At 37.2% G+C, this 21785-nt stretch overlaps 1 protein-coding gene across 1 annotated transcript in view; it reads left to right on the top strand.

The window, feature by feature from the left end:
• Positions 1-21572, top strand: part of CSTF2 (cleavage stimulation factor subunit 2) — a 22453-nt gene extending 881 nt beyond the window's left edge. Inside the window, exons 2-14 of the mRNA XM_006920702.3 lie at positions 386-464; positions 1316-1485; positions 2564-2700; positions 3163-3282; positions 3397-3534; positions 5747-5870; positions 9732-9794; positions 12889-13030; positions 13784-13959; positions 14247-14539; positions 18078-18188; positions 18895-19020; positions 21344-21572. Coding sequence (XP_006920764.1) covers positions 386-464; positions 1316-1485; positions 2564-2700; positions 3163-3282; positions 3397-3534; positions 5747-5870; positions 9732-9794; positions 12889-13030; positions 13784-13959; positions 14247-14539; positions 18078-18188; positions 18895-19017 — 1676 coding nt within the window. The 3' untranslated portion in view covers positions 19018-19020; positions 21344-21572. The remainder of the gene's footprint in view (positions 1-385; positions 465-1315; positions 1486-2563; positions 2701-3162; positions 3283-3396; positions 3535-5746; positions 5871-9731; positions 9795-12888; positions 13031-13783; positions 13960-14246; positions 14540-18077; positions 18189-18894; positions 19021-21343) is intronic.
• Positions 21573-21785: the final 213 nt, after the last annotated feature.

The following is a 21785-nucleotide window of genomic DNA, read 5'->3' as shown; positions in this document are numbered from 1 at the left end:
AGTGTATGTGTAAATACAGACATATGAGTCAGTTTTTTAAAATTACAATGTTGCTATTTTTAGTAGTTATTGATAAGACTAGCAGACTTTCAGATAAATACTGATGCCTAAGTATTTATTTTCACCAAAATTAAGGAAAATCTAACGCTTGTCAGATCAGCCTGAGAATTGATGTCACCTTTTGTATTTAGTCGCAGTGGTTTATCTTGCAATTAAAATCAGCAGACAAGATTGAAATCTTGGAACTAGGATTGGAGGAGCATTGTTGTTACAGTTGAGCCAATTGTTACATTTTAAGTGAGATAAGTAGGTACTGTTCATTTTCTTACTAAAAATCTAGGTTATGAATTCAGAATTTTAATATATTATCTATTTTCTTCCTTAGTGGGGAACATTCCATATGAGGCTACTGAAGAGCAATTAAAGGACATCTTTTCTGAGGTTGGACCTGTTGTTAGTTTCAGGTGAGATTCCCTTTCACTACCTGCTGGGAATTTCTTAAAAATCACCACAAATTTGGCCCTTAGTAATAATGGCAAGGCTTTTACTGGTGACTTTTTACATGCATTCTTTTTTCCCCTGTTTGTTTATAATAGTTTCATTGCAATGTAATTCACGTACCATGCAATTCACATTCATTTTTACTAAAAGATACATTTTTTTTTTTAATAAATGTGGGCATGGCCGGCGGCGTTCAAAGTTCATGCCATTTTCAAATATGCCCAGGCTTTTACTCTCTGCTGGGCCCTTTTGTGTTTCCTGTGCATGAGTGTTCAGCATTAGGGTTGCCCAGATATGTGTAACTGGATTGGGTTTTCCCCAGAATCTGCTGCACATGCACAGTCAAGCAAGATACTTGGTATGATTTAGCTCTTTATTTTGCCTCCTTAACTTTTTTGTACTTTCTCTAACAATGACTACAATTTCAGGCTAGTGAAGCTATGAGCAGTCATAGCTTCATGCTCAACCACTACGAGGATTGTCACTCCTACTGACAACACTGCTGGGTGTGATCTTTTCCCACCACACCAAATTGAGCAAAATCCCCTTTACTAGCCATAGAGAAGCTGCTGGCCCTTATGACCTGCCCAGCAAAATCTTGTCAACTGAGCTAGGAGAGAGATTCATTTAAAAAAAAAAAAGTTTATGAATGTCAACTGTAGTTGAAAAAGTTTTTTCAATTAATGTTTAAAAAATATTTCAGTGAGCGATACGATTATTTGTCTTACAATCGACCAAATTAGAACATGGCAATGTTAGCAAGAACCCTGTGTGTATGTAACATTTGTGCCTGATACTTGGTTCTGCTTTCCAGATTGGTATATGATAGGGAGACAGGCAAGCCAAAGGGTTATGGCTTCTGCGAATACCAAGACCAAGAGACAGCACTTAGTGCCATGCGAAACCTGAATGGGCGTGAATTCAGTGGGAGAGCACTTCGAGTAGACAATGCTGCCAGTGAAAAGAACAAAGAAGAGCTGAAGAGTGAGTATAAACCCAAGTTGTATGTACATGAGTTACTAAAGATGTAACAATGAAGATTTTTCTATTTGTGATATGTTTTAGCATCTGCTGAAATGGTTACCCACATAGCTTCTTTACTTGACCCACCTGAGGTGCATTAGGAAAGTTTGTATCTTTTTTTCTTCAGTCTTTTTTTTTTTTTAATAGTGACATAGGTTAACAAAATCTAGTAAGTTTCACCTGTACATTTTTGACAGTAAGGTATATATGTATGTGTGTATACATATATTTATATATATATTTACATTGTGCGTTCACTTCCCATAGTTAGATTTCTTTCTGTCACCACATATTTGACCCCTTTTACCCTGTCTACCTTCCCCCTTGCCCCTACCCTCTGGTAACCACTAGTCTATTGTTCATGTCCATGAATTTCCGTTTGTCCTGTTCATTTGTTGCTTTTAGGTTTATATCCCACATATAAGTGACAACATGTGGTTTTCCACTTTTTCTGTCTGGCTTATTTTGCTTATAATGATTATCTTGAGGGGAAAGTTTATATCTTTGAGAAACAAAGTAAAGTTGACTTTAGAAGTCCTTCAGTTTCCAAGGAGTTGATTCCAGTTAGAAATTAATTCAGGCTCACCAAACAAGTAGTAGTGCTAAATACGTTACTGGTGTTTACCACTTCTGTAACTATGTTACCAAATCTGTAACTGATGGGAATACTAAGACATTCTTAAGCTTGTTTTTTATGAGGTTATAGATCCAGGAATTCCATTTTGAAATTAGCATCTTTTTCTATGTAAACCTTTTGCTTCTGAAATGGCTTGTCAAAGGAAATTAATATGCCTATTCCCTAATAATAAGTTAACATTGTCCACCTATGTCATCCTGGTCCTAGTTTTACTCTGAGAACAGAAAATACACTGTCACTTTCCTCCACAGAAATAAGAAACTTAGAAATCACTTATTTCTCAGCTCCAGAGAATTGAAAGTTATCAGCAAGTCCTTATGGCAGTGCTGGAAAGTAGATACTTGGTATGATTTAGCTCTTTATTTTGCCTCCTTAACTTTTTTATACTTTCTTCCTGATTAGGCCTTGGCACTGGTGCCCCTGTCATTGAGTCACCTTACGGAGAGACCATCAGTCCTGAGGATGCCCCTGAGTCCATTAGCAAAGCAGTTGCCAGTCTTCCACCAGAGCAGATGTTTGAGCTGATGAAGCAAATGAAGGTGGGAGGAGATATTAAATTATGAATAAATCCAATCACATCAAATTTTCTAGTTAATGGAAATAATTCCCTGAGTTCAAATAGAAGGTGTGCCTACTGACCACCATTTATTGCACCTTCAGTATTCCATATGTGCATAGTGTGTTTTACATTTTGTGCAAAGAGCTTTCCATTTTTGTACACAAACACACCAACACAATCTGGCTGGGTTTTTGTGACCTATAGATAACAAATGTGATATTAAAATGTGGCTTTTTTCCTAAATGATGGTATTATGGTATTTGAAATGCCTCTTCTTTCTTTTGCCTGCCATGACCAAGATTTTGTGTGCTATGCAAAAAACAATAATAGCTTTAAAAGCCTCTGGAATATTATGTTTCTCAGATCGGAATGGCTCTAAATCACTATCAATTTCTGAGCAATAAGTATGTAACCTGGTGATGAATCTGTTTTATCTTCTCAGCTCTGTGTCCAGAATAGTCCCCAGGAAGCAAGGAACATGTTGCTCCAAAACCCTCAACTGGCTTATGCTTTGCTGCAAGCTCAGGTAGTGATGAGAATTGTGGATCCAGAGATTGCTCTGGTGAGTACTTTGTGTTCTTCTATGGAAATGCTAGAGTAAACCTTGAGTATGATAGGAACTGCCTGATTGCTTTATTAAACAGATAGCTCATAGACTTGTCTTTTTACTTTTTAGAAAATTCTGCATCGTCAGACAAATATCCCAACGCTAATTGCAGGCAACCCACAGGCAATCCACAGTGCTGGGCCTGCCTCAGGAGCCAGTGTGTCAATGAACCAGCAGAATCCTCAGGCCCCTCAGGCCCAGTCTTTGGTAGGCCTTTACCCCTTAACATTTCTTTTACCTGTTTTAAAATGTCATTTTCATTTCAGGAGGATATATGGAAAAAAGAATAGGAGCCAGAGATGATAATTTCGGTTTCTAGGCATAAAAGCAGTTTCTAAGTTGCAGAGTATGTGACATCTGAATGAATATAGATTGGGTGCCCAGTTTAGAACAAAGAGTTCTTTCCTGTATGCCATTCTTTATAAGCTAATTTCATGTATATGTGCATGCGTGGCACTATGGTTGGCACTGTTATTCCATATACATCATTTCATTTAATACAGCAATTATATGAGGGTGGCACTCTTATTATCTTTATTCTTACCGATGAGAAAAGTAAAGCTAGCTTTCTAGGTGTGACACAAAACCCTGAAGCCATAAAAAAAATCAGTACATCGGAAAACTGAACAATTTCTATATGGAGAAAAAGGAATAAACACCAAAGACAAATGACAAATTGGGAAAAAGTATTTGCCACACACGTGATGGGCAATAGGCTGATTACTTAACAGGCCTTAATCATGTTGAAGAATGTTTATTGCCACATTATAATAGTGAAAGATTAGAAACATGTATATCAGAAGAAGAACGGAAACAATGTGATAATACAGATGTATAATACAGAAGTGAAGATAAGTGAACGTGGAAGTATTCCCAAAATATGGGAAATATGTTGCTGCATATATCCCAAAAACATGTTGAGTGAGTTGCAAAGAATATGTTCAGGATGTAGTGATTTACATAAAATTTAAAAACATCTATAAAAATTCTTAAGTGATTGTCTAATAGAGGATATTGGGTGCAATTGGGGAAGACCATATGGGAGATTTCAATTGTATATGTAATGTATTTCCTAAGCAGCGTGGTTAATTTTATTTTCTGTACAATTTATATATCTGGAGTTTTTCATAATAAACAAAAAAGACCTCATAAATTAGTAAGAAAATTACCAATAACCCAGTAGGAAAGTATGTAATGGACATAAACAGTTCTCAAAAGTGGAAATACAAATATATGTTAAATATATGAAAAAGTGTTCGATCTCACAATAAGATAAACGTAAACAGAAAGTACAATAAGCTACCATTTTTCACCTATAGATTGGCAGAGGCGAATAACTGAATGGATGGTACAAAGGTTTAAGGCGGAGGTCTGCAAACATCTGTAAACGGCCAGATAATAAATATTTTCGGCTGTGCAGGCCGTGGAATCAGTCCTAACTACTTATATCTGCTGTTGGAATGTGAAACCAGCCACAGACAATACATAAACAAATGTTTGTAGTTGTGCTCCAATAAAACCTTATTTAGGGAACCAGGCAGTCAGCCAGATTTGGCCCATGGGCCATAGTTTGCTAACCCCTACTCTAATTCAATAGATACTTTTCAGAAATAGAAAGGAAATAAATTAAGACCCAGAGAGGTTAACTAGTCCAAAAATAATATAATCATAAGTGCAAATCCAGGAACTGAACCTGGTTCTGTCTAACCTCATAGCCTGTTTTCTCTTAGCCACCTCACTATGCAATTTTCTGTTTTAGAGTTTTGTTTGTGTTCTATGAGAGTACATGTGATTTTTTTTTATAACTTTTATTCTTTATTGAACTCTTTCTTTTCCAAGGGACTACTCAGTCCTCTGGGGAATACACAGATTAAAACATAACATTCCCTTTCCCTCCAGAAGCTTTAATGTAGCATTAAAAAAAATTGACATTCCCCGCCCCCCCCCAACCAGAATTATATCTGAGGACAGGGATGAGAAAAGATTTGATCAATAAAGAAATTTTTTTTTCATTTTAAAAATGCAGATTGCCAGCAGTTTCTTTATTTAAAAAAAAGTCCCAGTCTCCTCTTTTTCTTCTTTGCTTCACAGTACTTTTCTTTTTTACTCTTATTGCCACGTGCCAGTCATGAAGTCAACAATAGGTGCTATCTGCAGCCTCACCACACAGATAACACTTGTCAGTCTCAGCTTTTAGAATGTGATGTATCTTAACAATGCTATAACCAGGCTCTTCACATGTATTGCAACTTCTGTTCAAAATGTGTTATAAATCTAATGCTACATGAGACATGCCATACAAAAAGGGTATTTGATAGAATATTTGGGGTGTCAATTTGAAGAGTTCTTTAAGATCACAGACTATGTATGTTGCTTCTCCAGAGAGACATCTGCATACTATGGTTTTTCTCTTGGTCAGGGTGGAATGCATGTCAACGGCGCACCTCCTCTGATGCAACCTTCTATTCAAGCTGGAGTTCCAGTACCAGGGCAAATACCAACTGCTGTAACCGGACCTGGCCCCGGTTCCTTAGCTCCTGGAGGTAGGTTTCATTTACAATCTTCACCATTTTGGTATTTTGCTAAAGTTTTATTATAGCAAATGGGATAGATATTGACATAAAATTAACACACTACTAAGAAGTATGTATCCTAGGTGGAGGAAATAGTTGATTTCTTATATATAAATTCTATATGTCTGAACAGGACAGTAAGGTGGAAAAGTACAGTAAAACTTCCAAATTAACGAAGGGAAAATTAGAATGAATGAAAACTAGATCAAGCCAGCAAATACAGAGAAAAGGAAAGGACACGGAAGTAAGTAATAACAAATGTAGAGTAAGGGAGAAGGAATAAAATCTCGTATAGTCATGATTCTACTAAATGAATGGACTGAGTTCTCCCATTAAAAGCCAGAGACTGTTAGATTAGGTTAAAAAGCATATAAAAAAAAAAAGAATACATGGTCATGTTTCTTCTTCTTATAGTTAACAGACATAAAATTGCATTTCATAAATATAATCAGACCAAAGACAAAAATAAAAAAGTTTTAAAACTGTATATGTTTATTGAACGTGTATATATAGGAATTACAGAGTATTGCTATTTCACTTGTAGATTTTCATCATTCAATAAAGTTAAGTAAAAAAGTTATGGGTGAAATAGTAATTCCCCATATGAAACACCTATATGAACACATGATGTATATCAATATTGAAAGTTTTTGTGCAGCAGACTTGCTTGTTCATTTACCTAATTTGGGTTAGATTGGCTGCAATACTACTCATGGGAGATAATTTAATCTAAATTGTTCTATTTTGTACAGAGTAAAGTCGACAAGAATTGGAAGAAGGGATTTTTAAATTCCAGCTTACTCACAATTTTCATTTATCCTATAGAGTTATAGATAAATTATCTTTCAGTGAAAGAAATGGATTCTGTAATTTATGCATTTTTGAGTTTTAGGTGTATAATTTACTGTAAAATGTCACAAATTGTAATGTGGTTCTACTACACATGACAAGTATACAAACCAAGACATGTGCAGCTCATTCATTACGTGGGTTGAAAAACACCCAAATACCCTGTTCAGTGAGATAGATGCACTGATCACACACTTGGATGTCAAAACAATGTCACATTGCTATAAAAGTTTCTAAATGTCTGCTCTCCATTTCTGTACTTACATTGTCACAAACTGTTAACATACACACTGTGGATCAGCCGTGTTAATGGACAAAAAAATAAGTAGAGACAAGGAATAAAATAATGAAATCAATAAGCTTAATTTAATCTATAGAAGGTGCCTTTTGATTAGAGAATGTACCCCCCCAGCAATGATCATGGAACAGTAAATAAAAAAATAACCATGTACTTAGCCATAAAATAAAAACAAATTTTAAAATATTTTATAGGCTACATTCTCTTATTGTAAGCCAATAAAATTAAAAATGAATAAAAGGTGACTTAAAAAAAATTTTACTTAGAAAATTAAAGAACATACTCTAGGTAATCCTTGAATTAAATAGAAAATATAAAGAAATTTATAAGCTATCTAAAGGACCACAAAAAGTAGTACACTTTATACAAAAAAAGTATGGGAAATCGTGACAGCAGTACTTAAAGAAAAATGAATACCCTTAAATGCCTATATTATTAAAGAATAAAGGAAACCTACTAGTTTTAAATAATTAGAAAAATAATTTTTAAAAATACCAAGAAGAGGGAATTAATAAATATAAAAGTTGAAAGTAAGTGTAAAAGGAAAAAAAAGAATGTAAAAGGAACTTAAATAATTGAATTTTCAGGTGATTTTTTTTGTGAGTTTGTAGCATTTATACTTCTGAAGTTATTAAAACTTCACTTAAGATTTTTGAGGTCCCTTGTACAAGGGGTAACAACCCATTAGGAAAGTAGGTAAAGAAAATGAGTAGGCACTTCATAGAAGAGCAAATCCAAATGGCAACAAAAACAAATTCATTTGTGGTCAGGGGATTGCAAATTAAATAACGAGATTTCACTTTACTTCAACCCAGCAGACTAGCAGAAGTTTCAAAGAGAGTTGACATTATTGGTGGGGAATATGGTATCATACATTGCTGGTGGAATTGTGAAGTTTTTCAGTCTTTTAAGAAAGTAGTGTCACATTAATATAAGAAATTATGCCTATAACTCCTGCCACTATTTTCTTCAGATCCTAAATCTTTGTATTGTTTTGGTGAGTGGTCTGAATAAATCATAGAATGTTATGTCTAGAAGAGAGCTTTGAAATCAATTAGATCTGTGGTTCTCAAACTTTAGTGTACATTAGAATCACATAAAGGGATTATTAAAACAGATTGCTGGTGTCCATCTCCAGACTTTTAATGCAGCAGGTGTGAGGTAGGGCCCTGAGAGTTTGCAGTTCTAACAAGTCCTTGGTGATGCTGACATCGCTGATCTGAAGACTATATTCTAAGAACCACTGGTTTAAGCCAACTCCTCCTCTTTACAGATAAGGAAGCCTGGAATTATGTTAATTTTATCAAATCACTTGTTCAAAATCACAGTTACTTAGTAGCAGGGGTAGGGCTAGCAGGTTCAGGTTTTTTATCCATGGCTATTAAATGCCTAACATGTTAAATGGAATTAGAACGTGAAGTGAACGTTGACATTTTAGGTAAATATTAATGCAAACAGTTAAGCTTGTCTTTTCTCCCTACTCGCAGCATACATTGTTCCTCTGAGGAAAAGAATTATTGCTTTGTGGTAAGGACCAGACAAGGACTTGTGGTACATGATTATTCCTTGTACAGCAGTCATCATACCCTGACTGGTTAGAATAGACAAGTGGTTCTCAACTCTGTTAGACCCAGTGGCCCTTCTTCATAACAGATACGTTGCAGTGACTCTTTACTATCCTGAAATGAAATGCATAGATAATATAACCTATTTAACATGTTTTCTAAAAAAAAAAGCAGTATAATGTCTTAACTATATCATAAAGGATACGTAAAAGAAAATTATAAGAAAAAATATTTTTAATATGCAAGTGTTCAGGCATAACTACACTAGAAAACAAAAGGTAGTAGTCAGGTGCTTGCACCTATACCATGAAAGTAAAATGTCTGCAAATGTAGACAGATACAGGTTTGTGGGGTTTTTTTGTTTTCTTGATTTTTTTTGTTGGTTTTTTGTTGTTTTTTTTTTTTTTGGGCAACTCAAAAATTGTTGACATTGGTGATGTGATTTTCTGAAATGATGAAAACTCTTGGTAAAGTTCTTAACAAAACAAAATACAGTACCCATAATTTACTCAGTAATTGAGTTTCTGGAAAATTGAGTAAATGTATACACACACACAAACAGGGCAAAGAAGCTTTTGTTTACAAATAAGACAGACTTAGGTTTTAAATTCGAGTGACAATATACAGGTTTTCATTCGTGTGTTAAGCGAGAAATTTGCAAGACAAGGTAATTCTTGGTTTTGTGGGTCTATCTCATACATTATAGGACATCTAGTATCCCTGTTGGGTTCTCATGAAACACCAGCTTTGACCCCACAAATCTTTGTCACAACCAAAACTGTAAACCCACACATTTACAAAATGCCCGAGAACATTACTGCCTCCTGTGAGAGGAGTTACGTGGGTAAGTGCCCTTGTTCTCCTGTATTACAGAAGAACTTCCCGCCAAGGTATTGGTATCCAATGGGATTAAATATTCATATAATTCACTTTTCTGTCACTGAAGCCTAAAGTATACTAACAAACTCCACCTTCCTCATAACCGCATTGTTTGATGGTAGTTATCTTCCCTTGTAGATTGCTGCTTATAGGGCAGAGAGAGAAAATTTGTTAGCCACTATCCTAATTTTTTCCCCACTGTCCTAATTTGTGTTTTCTTTCTGGCCCTTTATCTTCTAGGAGGAATGCAGGCCCAGGTTGGAATGCCAGGAAGTGGACCGGTGTCCATGGAGCGGGGACAAGGTAAATAAATAGTAATGTCTGACTAATGTGGACTGGACTTGGAAATGTTCTATAGCTGCACTATCTAAGATGGTAATGTGGCAGCCACTAACCACATGTAGCTATTTGAATGTTAAAGTAATTGAAATTGAATTGAAATGAAGTAAAATCTAAACTTCAGTTCCTCATTCACACTAGCCACATTATAAGTGCTCAGTGGCCACATGTGGCTAGTGGATACCCTCCCTACTGGATATTGCAGATATAGAACATTTCCATCATTGCAGACAATTTCGTTGGACACCACTGGTCTAGACTTTCCAACTAGTGATTCAGAGCCCAGTTCTACAAGAACTGATGACGAAGCAAGTGGATCCTTAGTTTCCATTTAATTTATATCACCTTTTCCTGATAGTCTAATGATTCTGCTGAAATGATTCACTCTCCCTCTGGATATCTCTTGACTGAGTAAGGAATTTTAATAATGAGCTTGTAATAATGCATCTGGGTATGTTGAAGTCTAAATTGAAACCCCAGAGAAAACTGGGGAGGGGGGAATCAAAGGTCTATGAAGCCTATATAGGTGTATGTTATACTTTGGCAGTAACACTAGATACCATAGCGGCAGCTGCTCCAAAATCTCCACATTATTTCTCTATGTTATTGGAGTTTAAAGAAAAAGAAAATGCAATGGTTCCGTTGAAAACAACATTAGGAGGAGAGAGAGCGAGAAGACAGAAGGAACTAACAATAAAACTGAGTGAATACTGTAGGCCAGGCTCTTTAATTTTTATAAACAACCTTGTGAGTTAGGGGCAGCACCTGAGTTTTCAGGTAAAAAGATGGAAGCTCAGAGTTTTAAGTTACTCAAGGGGACATGGTAAGTAAATACTGATATCTGAACAATGTAGACTAGAGTGGGTGTGCTCATCTTTTCCACCTCGTTAAGTGTAAGAGCTAAGATTCCAAAGTCCCTGATTCTAGAATCTGTCCTCTTATGTCAATCCACACTCCCTCTGTTAACTTCCAAAAATACTTTGCAATGTCTTCTGTTCTTATTCATCATGTCCTTGTGATGAAAAAGAACTTCTGTGGACAAGCAGAAAGAAGCTTAAGTTACTTCTTCTTAACATGTGGCCTGTAAGTGAAACCTATTTTTAAAGCAAAATATTAAGAAATAGGCCTATGTACTGTACTCCTTGACTATTGTTTGTACACTGAGGTGGTTACTGAATTGACAGACTAATAATTTTGTCAGATAGTTGACAACGGAACAAGCTCTTGGCTACGTACCTCATCTGAGAAGCCCATGCTTTTGTGCTAGTGTGCCCCACCGTCTCAGCTAATCAGTAGATTGTGTATGTGCGCCAAAGTAATTTTGCAGTAGTGAGGAGGAATTGGGATTTCAGTCATACTTTTACCTCTCCACAAGCCATCCATCAAGCTAGAGCTATTTAATATACACTTCCAGAAGACATCTTTCCTGCTATAGTTAGCTTCAACTTTTTGGTCAAAAGTTAACAAAAGGAAGTTACTCAAATTTTGAAGGTATATCAAGGCTCTCTTCAGGAGGAGACAAAGTGAGATGAGTTTCCTTTTAGCTTTCCTTCTCTACCCCTCAGAGGAAGCAAGAAGCTTTTCATTTGTACCTAGTTTGTCTTTTTCTGGAATCCTTGGTTTTTTTGCACATTTATAATGGTGAAAGGAGACAGTGAGATGTTTAAGAAAATACTTTCTCTTGCCTTCTGCCACCTTTGTTTAGTGTTGGTGCCTTTGCCATCTTCTCATTGGTCTTTGTTTGCTATTGTCATGATGTTTATTTGTTATCAAACACTTGCAGTGGCAGAGTGTTTCTTTAGGAGTAATGTTCTCTTTTCTCATCTAATGTTCATTCATTGCATTTTCCTGTTTGATACTTTTTGATAGCAAAAATTTTTATGCTTTAAAATATGGCCAAAATAGTACTGGTACGGGCCTCTCCAGAATAAATTTTGCCTTCTAGATGCAGTATAATTTATTTCATTTTTCCTTATGACATATGTTTATATTCTTTACCTAACTAGAGAGTCAGAAGCATCCTTTTAATATTTTTGGTTTTTTTTAATGGTATCATAAGGTGATTTAGAGAGAATCATAGTAGCAGAGGTGAAAATTGAAAGTGGCTGGTTATTCCTGCCTAGTCAGTGGCCCACAGGTTTCAACTAGGAAATGATCTCATCAAAGTGACACAGTTTCAGATCCCGAAGAACACAGTTTAGGAAGATGTTGTAGCCCAGGGCAAACTAATGAACTCTTGGCTTTTTAACTAACATGTAAATCTCCAGTGTCAGTATGTGTATGTTTCTGTATGTGTGTGCAAGCTCTTTTAAGTGTCTGCTCTTTCTCCTTTTGAACTTACTGCTTACCTAGGAACCCTACAGCACTCGCCTGTGGGACCCACCGGGCCTGCCTCAATTGAGCGAGTTCAAGGTACCCATTGTATCTGCGGGTTTCCTTTGGCTTGTGGTGTTCAGGGTGGGACGTTGAGAGGACAAGGGCTGCTTGGCAGTCATCCTCCCGTTCAGAACCCAAAAGGGTAGTGTTTTGGGTTTTTGTTTTTTAATTTTTTTCCTGTTGGGGCCACAAGCCTAAGATTGACCTCTTCACACAGGGCAGAGAACATGGATGATATGGGCATCTGTCCGAGGCTGTACTCCCTCCCTACTGGTGTCAGGAGGCTTGGATGGAATAGCGGTCTGTAAGGAGACAGCAGGTTCTTGCAGAGCCATGGCAGTATTCACATATGCCAAGACCCTACCTCTCTTTTGTGACTCTGGTCCTTGAACTAAGATTAATTTTAAGGAAAACCAGGAGCATAAGTTTCTTCAGGTTACAGTGCTAGTCCTTGGCAGGTTGCTCCCCATTTTGCTTTTTACATAATTCCATCCATACCTCTGACATGGCACAGATTCTGCCTACACCTTTCTTCTGTTCTTGAACTGCAAGAGGAGTCTGCTGTGGTGAGGTTTCACCCACTCTAAGGTGTCTGAATTATGTTGTCAGTGGTATATGGAGTCATTTCTTTTTCCCTTATGTGTCCTTCACAGCAGTAACTCCCCGTTTGTTTCCCTGTCAGTGCCGATGCAAGACCCCAGAGCAGCTATGCAGCGTGGGCCCTTGCCTGCCAATGTCCCAACTCCTCGAGGTCTGTTAGGAGACGCTCCGAATGACCCACGTGGAGGCACTTTACTTTCTGTAACTGGAGAGGTAGAGCCTAGGTAAGCAATGACATAGAACAAAAAGCTTAGAGGAATCAGAATTTGCCCTTGCTTTGAGAAGAAAGTCTTTCCATACCGGTTCTACCTGTTGGCTGCTGTCCAAGATTAAGCACCTCTCCTTGGGCAGAACCGTGTAATTGAGTATGTCATTTTGAACTAACCATGGCTATTCCATCTTTAGAAATTGGAAATTCTAGCATATATACCGGAATAGGAAAAACTTACATTCTTTATTGGTAATGGTAATCATAATGGCAATAATAATAAAATCATAATTGATATTAATAGGGATTATGCCTCTGACCCTGCTCTGAGTACTTAACTTAAATCATCTCATTAAATCCACACAACAACCCTATGAAATTGATACTAATGTCAGTCCCATTTTACAGATGAAGAAATTGAGGCATAGAGAAGTTAAGTAAGTGTGCCCAAGATCACACAGGTAATAAGTGATGGAGCCTAGATTTGAACCCATACAGTAACCATGTCCTTAAGCGTACTTATTATCTATAATGGATATCCATTAATTCCTTCTTAATTTTAAGTGCCCTGACCAAATATGGAATTCTAGAATATGTTGATTTACATCTCCATAGCTTTTCTTCAATCTCTGATGTTATTCTCTTAGCATTCATAGACTGATGTTTGCATCATTTCTTTGTCTGATTTTTAGTTATTGGTCTTCTGGTTGACACTTTTATCTTGTTGTTTTGTTCTGTTTTAAAATATAACATTTTTTTCCATCTTTAGAGGTTACCTGGGACCTCCTCATCAGGGTCCACCCATGCACCATGTCCCTGGCCATGACAGCCGTGGCCCACCCCCACATGAGATGAGGGGAGGACCATTAGCTGAGCCCAGACCTCTGATGGCAGAGCCAAGAGGACCCATGCTAGATCAGAGGGGTCCACCCTTAGATGGCAGAGGTAAGAAGAGCAGACCATGTCACAAGACTGACTGGTAGTTGTAGGCCGATGGTAAACCCAGCTGTCTTAGGTTCTAATCTGGGATAAAAAATGCTAGGGTGTTCGGATTGGTAAGTATTTTTAAGGTTTATCTGCAAATCTGAGAAATTGGAGAAGAGAAAGCAGTCAGTCTCATGTAGTTAGGTGGGGATGTGACTAGAGGAATAGATTTCTATCTTGGATTGTTGGTTCTTCTTGCCATAAAGGTGAACAGCTACTTGATGGTCTTCTCGCACCTTACTTTATAGGTGGAAGAGATCCCCGAAGCATAGAGGCACGAGCCATGGAGGCACGGGCCATGGAGGCAAGAGGATTAGATGCCAGAGGATTGGATGCCCGTGCGATGGAAGCCCGTGCGATGGAGGCTCGTGCGATGGAGGCCCGTGCGATGGAGGCCCGTGCGATGGAAGTCAGAGGGATGGAGGCCAGAAGCATGGATACAAGGGGCCCGGTCCCTGGCCCTAGAGGCCCTATACCTAGTGGAATCCAGGGTCCCAATCCAATTAACATGGGCGCAGTTGGCCCCCAGGGATCCAGACAGGTAAGTGTAACTTTCACTTCTAGCTTCTATGTGAAATCTTGATCTATCCAGGAATTTATTATTGAGCCTAATTATTACTGCTTTCTGATTTGGACTATTTCTCAGCTTGTTAGAAAGGAACGATTACAGTCTCCCTTCATTTAGTTTCTCTGTCCCTTAGGATGGTGATTTTCTGGCCACCAGGAATATAGTCCAAAGGAGCAACCTTGTCTCACAATTTTGGGACCTCTTCCATTCAGAGAAGAGGCCCTGAAAATATATCTGGAGAATCTAGGCATGGGTCATTTGAAAAACCTCCCCCCCCAAAAAAAAAAATCCTAATGTACAACCCTAAGAGCCACTGCATTAGAGAATATGAAGAGTTCTTCGTGGCCATTTGGATAATCTTAGGTTTATATAAACCTATTTTAATTTGCTTTCATTACATAGCCTAAGTGAACAGTAGAGTATGAAAGGTAATTTACTAATGTTCACCTTAAAACTTGTTGAACCAAATTCTTATCTCTGCTTTCTCTTTATTTAGCTCTCCCCAGCTATGTGTACATGGTGGTCTCTGATGGTCTATGAGTTGTCATCTCCTCCCTCTTCGCCCCCACTTAGTTGTGGGGAGATATGTGTGTATCTTCCCTAGGTTTTTATATGCTAGAACCTTCATCTGTCTCAAGCCCCTTCGTCTTCCTTTTTCCTGTATGTGTCTTCCTCCTTCCTCTCTGTACTTGTCTCTCTTTCCTCTTCCATGTGCTTCTGTGCCTTCCTCCCCTCGTCTGTGAGTGTGTGTGAGTGTGTGTGTATGATAGAGAGAGACAGACAGACAGACAGACAGATAGAGAGAGAGAAAGGGAGAGGGGGAAGGAAAATGTCAGCTGAAATGGAACATGTTAGTCATCCAATTCTCTCATTTTGTCGGTTTGGAAACAGACCCAAGAATTCAGTTGCCTTGTCTAAATTAACACAACTAAAAAGTGGTAGAGCAAGGAATAGGACTCACTCTTTTTTTTATTGTACCACACTCTGTCCTGTTATCTGCATGCTGCATATGTGTATGTGTGTGTCTACCTCTTCTTTAATATGAAATATGAGTATGTTGTTTCTGGTATGTGTAGAAGACGACTGTTCATTATTATCTTTCAAGTCATACTTCTTAAAAAAATGTGTTCGTGGACCTTGATGTTTATTTTGCCCTCTTTGATCAGTACCCTCATAATAATGGTTTTTATGCATTCTTTTAGTCATTTAACAAATATTTACTGAGCACCTACTATGTATGAGACAGAGCTATAGGTACTAGGGATATAGCAGTGTGAACAAAACAGTCCCTTCCCTGCAATGTGAGGAGCCAGGTGACAGTCTGACAGTGAAGGAAACCATGGGGCTTGCATTCTAGTTGGGGAGACAGACAACAAATTATATGACGTGCTTATGTAATTCTGTCGATAATTCTGTGGAGAAAGATGTTGAAAATAATGGTTGAAAGACCATTTCTGGGTAATGTCTCACTGCTTTATTTCTGCTAACACTTGAACTCACTCTGTAATATTAGGTTTATATAGTTTTCATTAGTAGATTCTATAGTGCTAATTAGATCTGAGGTAGAGCAAATAAAAAATCTTCAAACCTTTTAAAAATTGTTTAAATCAATGTGTTCACTTATAAATAAATATATAAAATATATTCACTCATATATAATAGATATACCACAAAAACTTTACTTCCTCCCCATATTAGTGACCCCCCTCTCCTATCGATAATTGCTTTTATTAGACTTTTATGTATCTTTCTAGCAAGTAAAAATATATTTTTTTATTTTTTCAAATATGAATATATATGCATTCTTATTTCCCCCTCTTTTCACTGTTCTGTGCCTTGTTTTTTTACTTAACAGTATGCCCTTAATGATTTTAAATCAGATTTTAAAATTAACTCCAATATACCTAAGTTAGAAACTTGCCAGTAAAAGACTCATTATTACTAGGGTGATTATATAACTTAATTCAAAGAGGGACATGTTTGAGAGTGAGAGCACTGTAAGTAATTACTCTGGGACAAAAGCATAAACTGGGACTGTCTTAGGCAAACCTAGATGTATGATAACCCATATTATTGCTTGTCTGCCTAGAGCAAGCACTCCTGGAAACTTTAAATGGCAATTAGCGGATGGTCAGATCACATTACAGTACTTCAAATTAGTATCGAGTGAAGCTTCAAAAAGGTTATTCTCAGGGATGTTTTGGATCTGTAACAGATTATGAAAGTTCAGAAGAGTCTCTGGATTCAGTATTGATAAAGAACAGAAAATGATAATATTATAGCAATCTATACAAAGCTATACTAATGCTTTATCTCTCTGATGTCTTTGGGAAATGAGTTAATGCGTGTAAATGAATGTTCCAGATAATAAAATTGTTCTATCAAGTTTTTAAACTACTTGAATGAAAAATAATTTCTAAAGTGTATTACGCTTCTTTCCCTTTTTAAACAGGATACAAAAAATGATTTTAATTGTTTAGATTACTCAGGGTCATCATTAAATGTCCCCATTAGTGTATATGTTATAATAGAAAGCATAGTTAACTCCTCGTTTTTGGTTTCCTTCACTGTCAGACTGTCACCTGGCTCCTCACATTGCTATCATGGTATCTACTCCTAAGAGCCTATCCACATTTCTGTAATGCTTTGGTGCTTCTAACCTGCTGGGGAAGCAGGTAACAAGTTTGTTAACAATTTGTGTTTAAAAGTACCTGATCTCTAGGTGAGTGCCTGAGTGCGAACATAACTCCACCATAAAGGCCTTTCAACAGTTATTCTATGTGCTCTGAGGCCTGTTTCTTGGGTTCTGGTAGTCTTCCCAAAGATTGAACTCACCGAAGATCATAAAAACTATTAAGTCCAATATAACTGCATTTTGTTCTTTTAATTTGGGTCGGTCGTATCTCTTGGTCTCTGTTTAGCAGAAAGCACCTGCTGCATATTCTCTCTGGAAAGTTACAAAAAGCAAATGTTGGGCTAATAGCAGTCTTCTCCCCAGAGGCCTTCTCATCTCCTTTCTGCCTCTGCCATCATGATCATCTCTTCCTTACTCGTGGGATAGAGATGACCCCTTTGATATGAACCGCCTATGCCCGATTGAACTAGAGGTGGTATCCTTTGAATGTAGCTTCCCCAGTGGACCAGCATGCATTATCTCTAGACTCCATAGGCTTTCATTTGTTTCCACTGAGCACTAGTTTCTGAGGTGCTCTCAGTTTTGTGTTTATGTGGCTGAATTTTACTTAATTTGATGGTATCCAGTTGTGTTGTGTGATATTTGTTGATTCTGGAACTATTGTAAGCAAATGTGTCTAACTTGCTAGTTGATCTCTGCCTAAACCCTGCCTTCTGCCATTGCTAGCAGTAGGAAGTAATCTTCAGAGTCATTAATTTGCTTTTCTTACTCATATCCATAATCAGATCATATATTTTCACATTGCTATTACTGGATTCTGGTTACCTATGTGAGAAGTTCTGAAAAATCTCTCCTCATCTCTCTTTGTGCACATAGGTCCCAGTCATGCAGGGAGCGGGCATGCAAGGAGCAAACATCCAGGCTGGAGGTCAGCCTGGTGGCTTTAGTCCTGGCCAGAATCAAGTCACTCCACAGGACCATGAGAAGGTAAACAACACTGTTTGAGTGCCTCCATATGCACAAATCTTCTGGATTCCTCTTTGTAGTTACCATTTGTAAGTCCTGAGTTTTCGGAGTCCCTTTCAAAGTGATATTTACTCTTAGAATTCTTTGTGATCTTGTTAACTGAAAATTTGTGAGCCAGTTCTAAAAATCCTTAAATGGATGTATATAAATGGCAGCTTATCTTATATTTCAGACTCATCTGCCAATAGCAGTTATTTGTGCAGGCCACATTGACCTGAAAATCCAAATCCCTTTTTTCAGCCCCTTTCTACCTTATCTCTAAAAACAGTAGCAGATTCCCCACAAATATCTTTCTCTTTCTATATTTGACCATTTTGGGGAGCTGGTATTTGATGGAAAGGCTAAAACTTCTGAAAAAGAGAGAGATTTTCAGAACAGGATTAAAAACTGAAGACTTCCCAGGGATCATAGATTCCACCTTAGTCTTCAAGAGCTTTGGGATCGTGAAGGTGTCTGTTTTGAGCCTTCTAATCTTGAGTATTATTGTACTTGTGCTTTTCATTGTACCTTTTCCTACCAGCTGGTTTTGGTTTTTGTTTAGTTTGGGTTGATTGAGGGGTGCTGTTTTCTATGTGTGAAATATCCTTCCTTTTTTGGACAGAAACTGGCATTGTGTTTTTAGATGTCATCATTAAAATTCACTACCTTTATTTTTCTCTCTGCACAGGCTGCTTTGATCATGCAGGTTCTTCAACTGACTGCAGATCAGATTGCCATGCTGCCTCCTGAGCAGAGGCAGAGTATCCTGATCTTAAAGGAACAAATACAGAAATCCACTGGAGCACCTTGAAAGGTGAGCAGACCTACCCCACCTAAGTCAGAAATGCTCTTTATGCATTTGGGGTATATACTTCCAACCTTAACCAACAGGACTCTCCTGATTTCAAGACTCCAAGGCCTGTACTCCTCTTGGCTGGACTCTTTACCCCTCAGTAGGTCAGCCCCTACTGGGATAGTGGAAGGCTACAGGACATTTGTTCAGCTGTTGAATTAGTTGTAATCTTTTTTAACCTTTCCTTCTTAATGGCAAAAGGAACATACAATCAATTTAATAAATTAATCAAATAAAGAAATGTAAAAAGTTCAGGGTAAAAAGCTCTACTTCCTCAATCTTGATCCCCAGACATAACCTCTAAATATAGTTTAGTGTATATTTTTTCAGAGTCAGTTATGTTATTTTACCCCAAACTGTTCCATATAAATGGAAAAAATACAAAGCATTTCAATAAAATGTATACATGTTTTAGTTCCCAGTATTTATTTTATATTGAATATTTTAAGGATAAACTATTACAGCACATAATTAAAATCATGAATGTCCACCACCCCATCAGTTCCTATACATTTTAGAGGTTGCTCTACACTTACTGTCCTTATTTTTCTTTCTCATTGGTCAGGTAAAAGGGATCATAATCACGTGACCTGAACATATATCGGTCTTTCTTTCTTAAAATTTCCCAACAACATCTTGTATTTCTTTAGCAATTCTGTTTTCTAAAAACAGTTTAAAATTTACATTGTCCTTTATAGACTAGTGGTTACCAGACCACTATAGAGTAGTGGTTACTACTGGGGTGGGGGAGGGAGGAGGGAAGTAGATGGGGTAAAGGGGGCCAAATATAGGGGTGTAGGGGGAGGGATAAGGGAGTAAAGGGGATCAAATATATGGTAGCTGAAAGAAATGACTTTGGGTGTTAAACATGCAATAGAATATACAGATGTCAAATGATAATGTACACCTGAAAATTATATAATTGTATTAACCAATGTGACCCCAATAAACTTAAAAAATATTTACATTGTCCCAGTGTCAGCTAGAATATCACATTTTAAATTTCTACTTTTTACTCCATTTGTATTATAATTTCCATCCATATATTATCATATAAGAGTGAACTCATTTATACTAATTAGCAGTCTTTACTAAACGTATTTTAATTCATATTTGTAATGTCATTAAAACATCCAGACTAGAAATATGCATCATATCTGTCATAGATGAATGGCTAGCTAGGCTATCAGTCTGATCAGTACTTTAACTTTTAGTTCAGATACCCAAGGCATTCTTTTTTGGTATTAGTAAAAGCATAGATTACCTTTTATATGCAGAGGAAGAAATAAAAAAAAACTTCTTTCCTTTTACTTTTTGAAATTTATTTATGCCAGAGAAGGTGTTCTCTATAATGTGAGAAAATTTTGGGGGGTAATGGAGGTAGAAATGTTTCTGAAAGTCCTTTCATTAAATGTTTTCTTGTTTATATCTCATATGAAAGCCTTACACATAAACCACGGGTAAAAGTTTTTTGTTTTACCTTTGATTTTGAAATAATTGTAAATTCGCAGGTAGTTGGAAAAATAGTCCAAAGAGCCTCATCCCTCAGCTTCCTCCAATGATAACATCTTGAGAATCTGTTTTACAGTACCTTTTTGATTTGTAGTACAAAATCAGAAAAATTGAAATTGGTACATAGCTGCTAACTAGACTGCAGATCTTACTCAGTCTTTACCATTTTTTAAACCTACATTAATTTGTGTGCGTGTGTGTGTGTGTGGTGTGTGCATGTAGTGCTATGCAGTTTTACACAGGCAAGGTTTTAATGTGCATGTGCTGTTCACTGCATACTGTAGCCAAAATGTTGGCTCTCCCTCCATCCTATACCTCACTAGTTTTGATCTATCTCTGCTGTCACTGACAGACTTATGTACTATTACCATTAGATCACTGGTTCTCAGCCTGAGACAGTTTTTCCCCCTACAGGACATTTGAAAATGTCTGGAGACATTTATAGTTGCCAGAATTTTAGGGGCTGTGTTGTGCTACTGGCATTCAGTGGGTAGAGACTCGAGATGCTACTAAATATCTTATAATACACAGGACATTCCCCTTTAACAGAGTTTTTCTAACCCCAGATGTCAGTAGTGCTGAGGTTGAGAAACCCTGCTGTAAAGGATGATTACTTTGGGGAGGCAGGAGCCAGACACCTTAGGCATCTCCCCCTGGTGTTTTGCTCTTAGATATAGTCTCCCTCCCTGACCTTATTTTTTTTTCCCCTGATGTTTGGTGAAGAGATCTTTGTCTCCACTTCTAATGGCTTTCTCCCAACTTTTCCTTACAGGTTTTCAAAAATCCCTGGCAACAAGTCTGGAAGTTAATTATATAACTCTATTGAAATGTTGCAAAAAGATGGCTTCTACATCCTTAACCCTTGAATGACTCAAATTGGTGCCAGGTGGAGGACTCCCATCACCTTCTCTCAGAACAAAACAAGTCCTTTCTGTTGTCTTAGTTTGTATATTTTCTGTGACTTGAAATAAACTTTGAACACAATTTTAGTATACTGCAAATTGATATACACGACCTTTTTGCTTTTAAAAAGCTGAATACCAAGGGTAAAACCTTAGATGTGTTTTCTACCCTTACCGCAGTATTGTTCTTTAATGTTCTATTGCTATAGCTCTGTTTTTCTTTCTAAGTTAACTGTTTATTCTTCTTGATGATATTTGAGAATTTCTCAGAAAGCATTTTCTGAAACTTAGTTTTTATTTCATGCTTCCAGC

This window comes from Pteropus alecto, unplaced genomic scaffold (genome assembly GCF_000325575.1).
Source record: "Pteropus alecto unplaced genomic scaffold, ASM32557v1 scaffold179, whole genome shotgun sequence".
NCBI classification, from domain to species: domain Eukaryota; kingdom Metazoa; phylum Chordata; class Mammalia; order Chiroptera; family Pteropodidae; genus Pteropus; species Pteropus alecto.
Note: the sequence above shows the minus strand (reverse complement) of the source record. Positions and strands in the feature narration are given on the sequence as shown.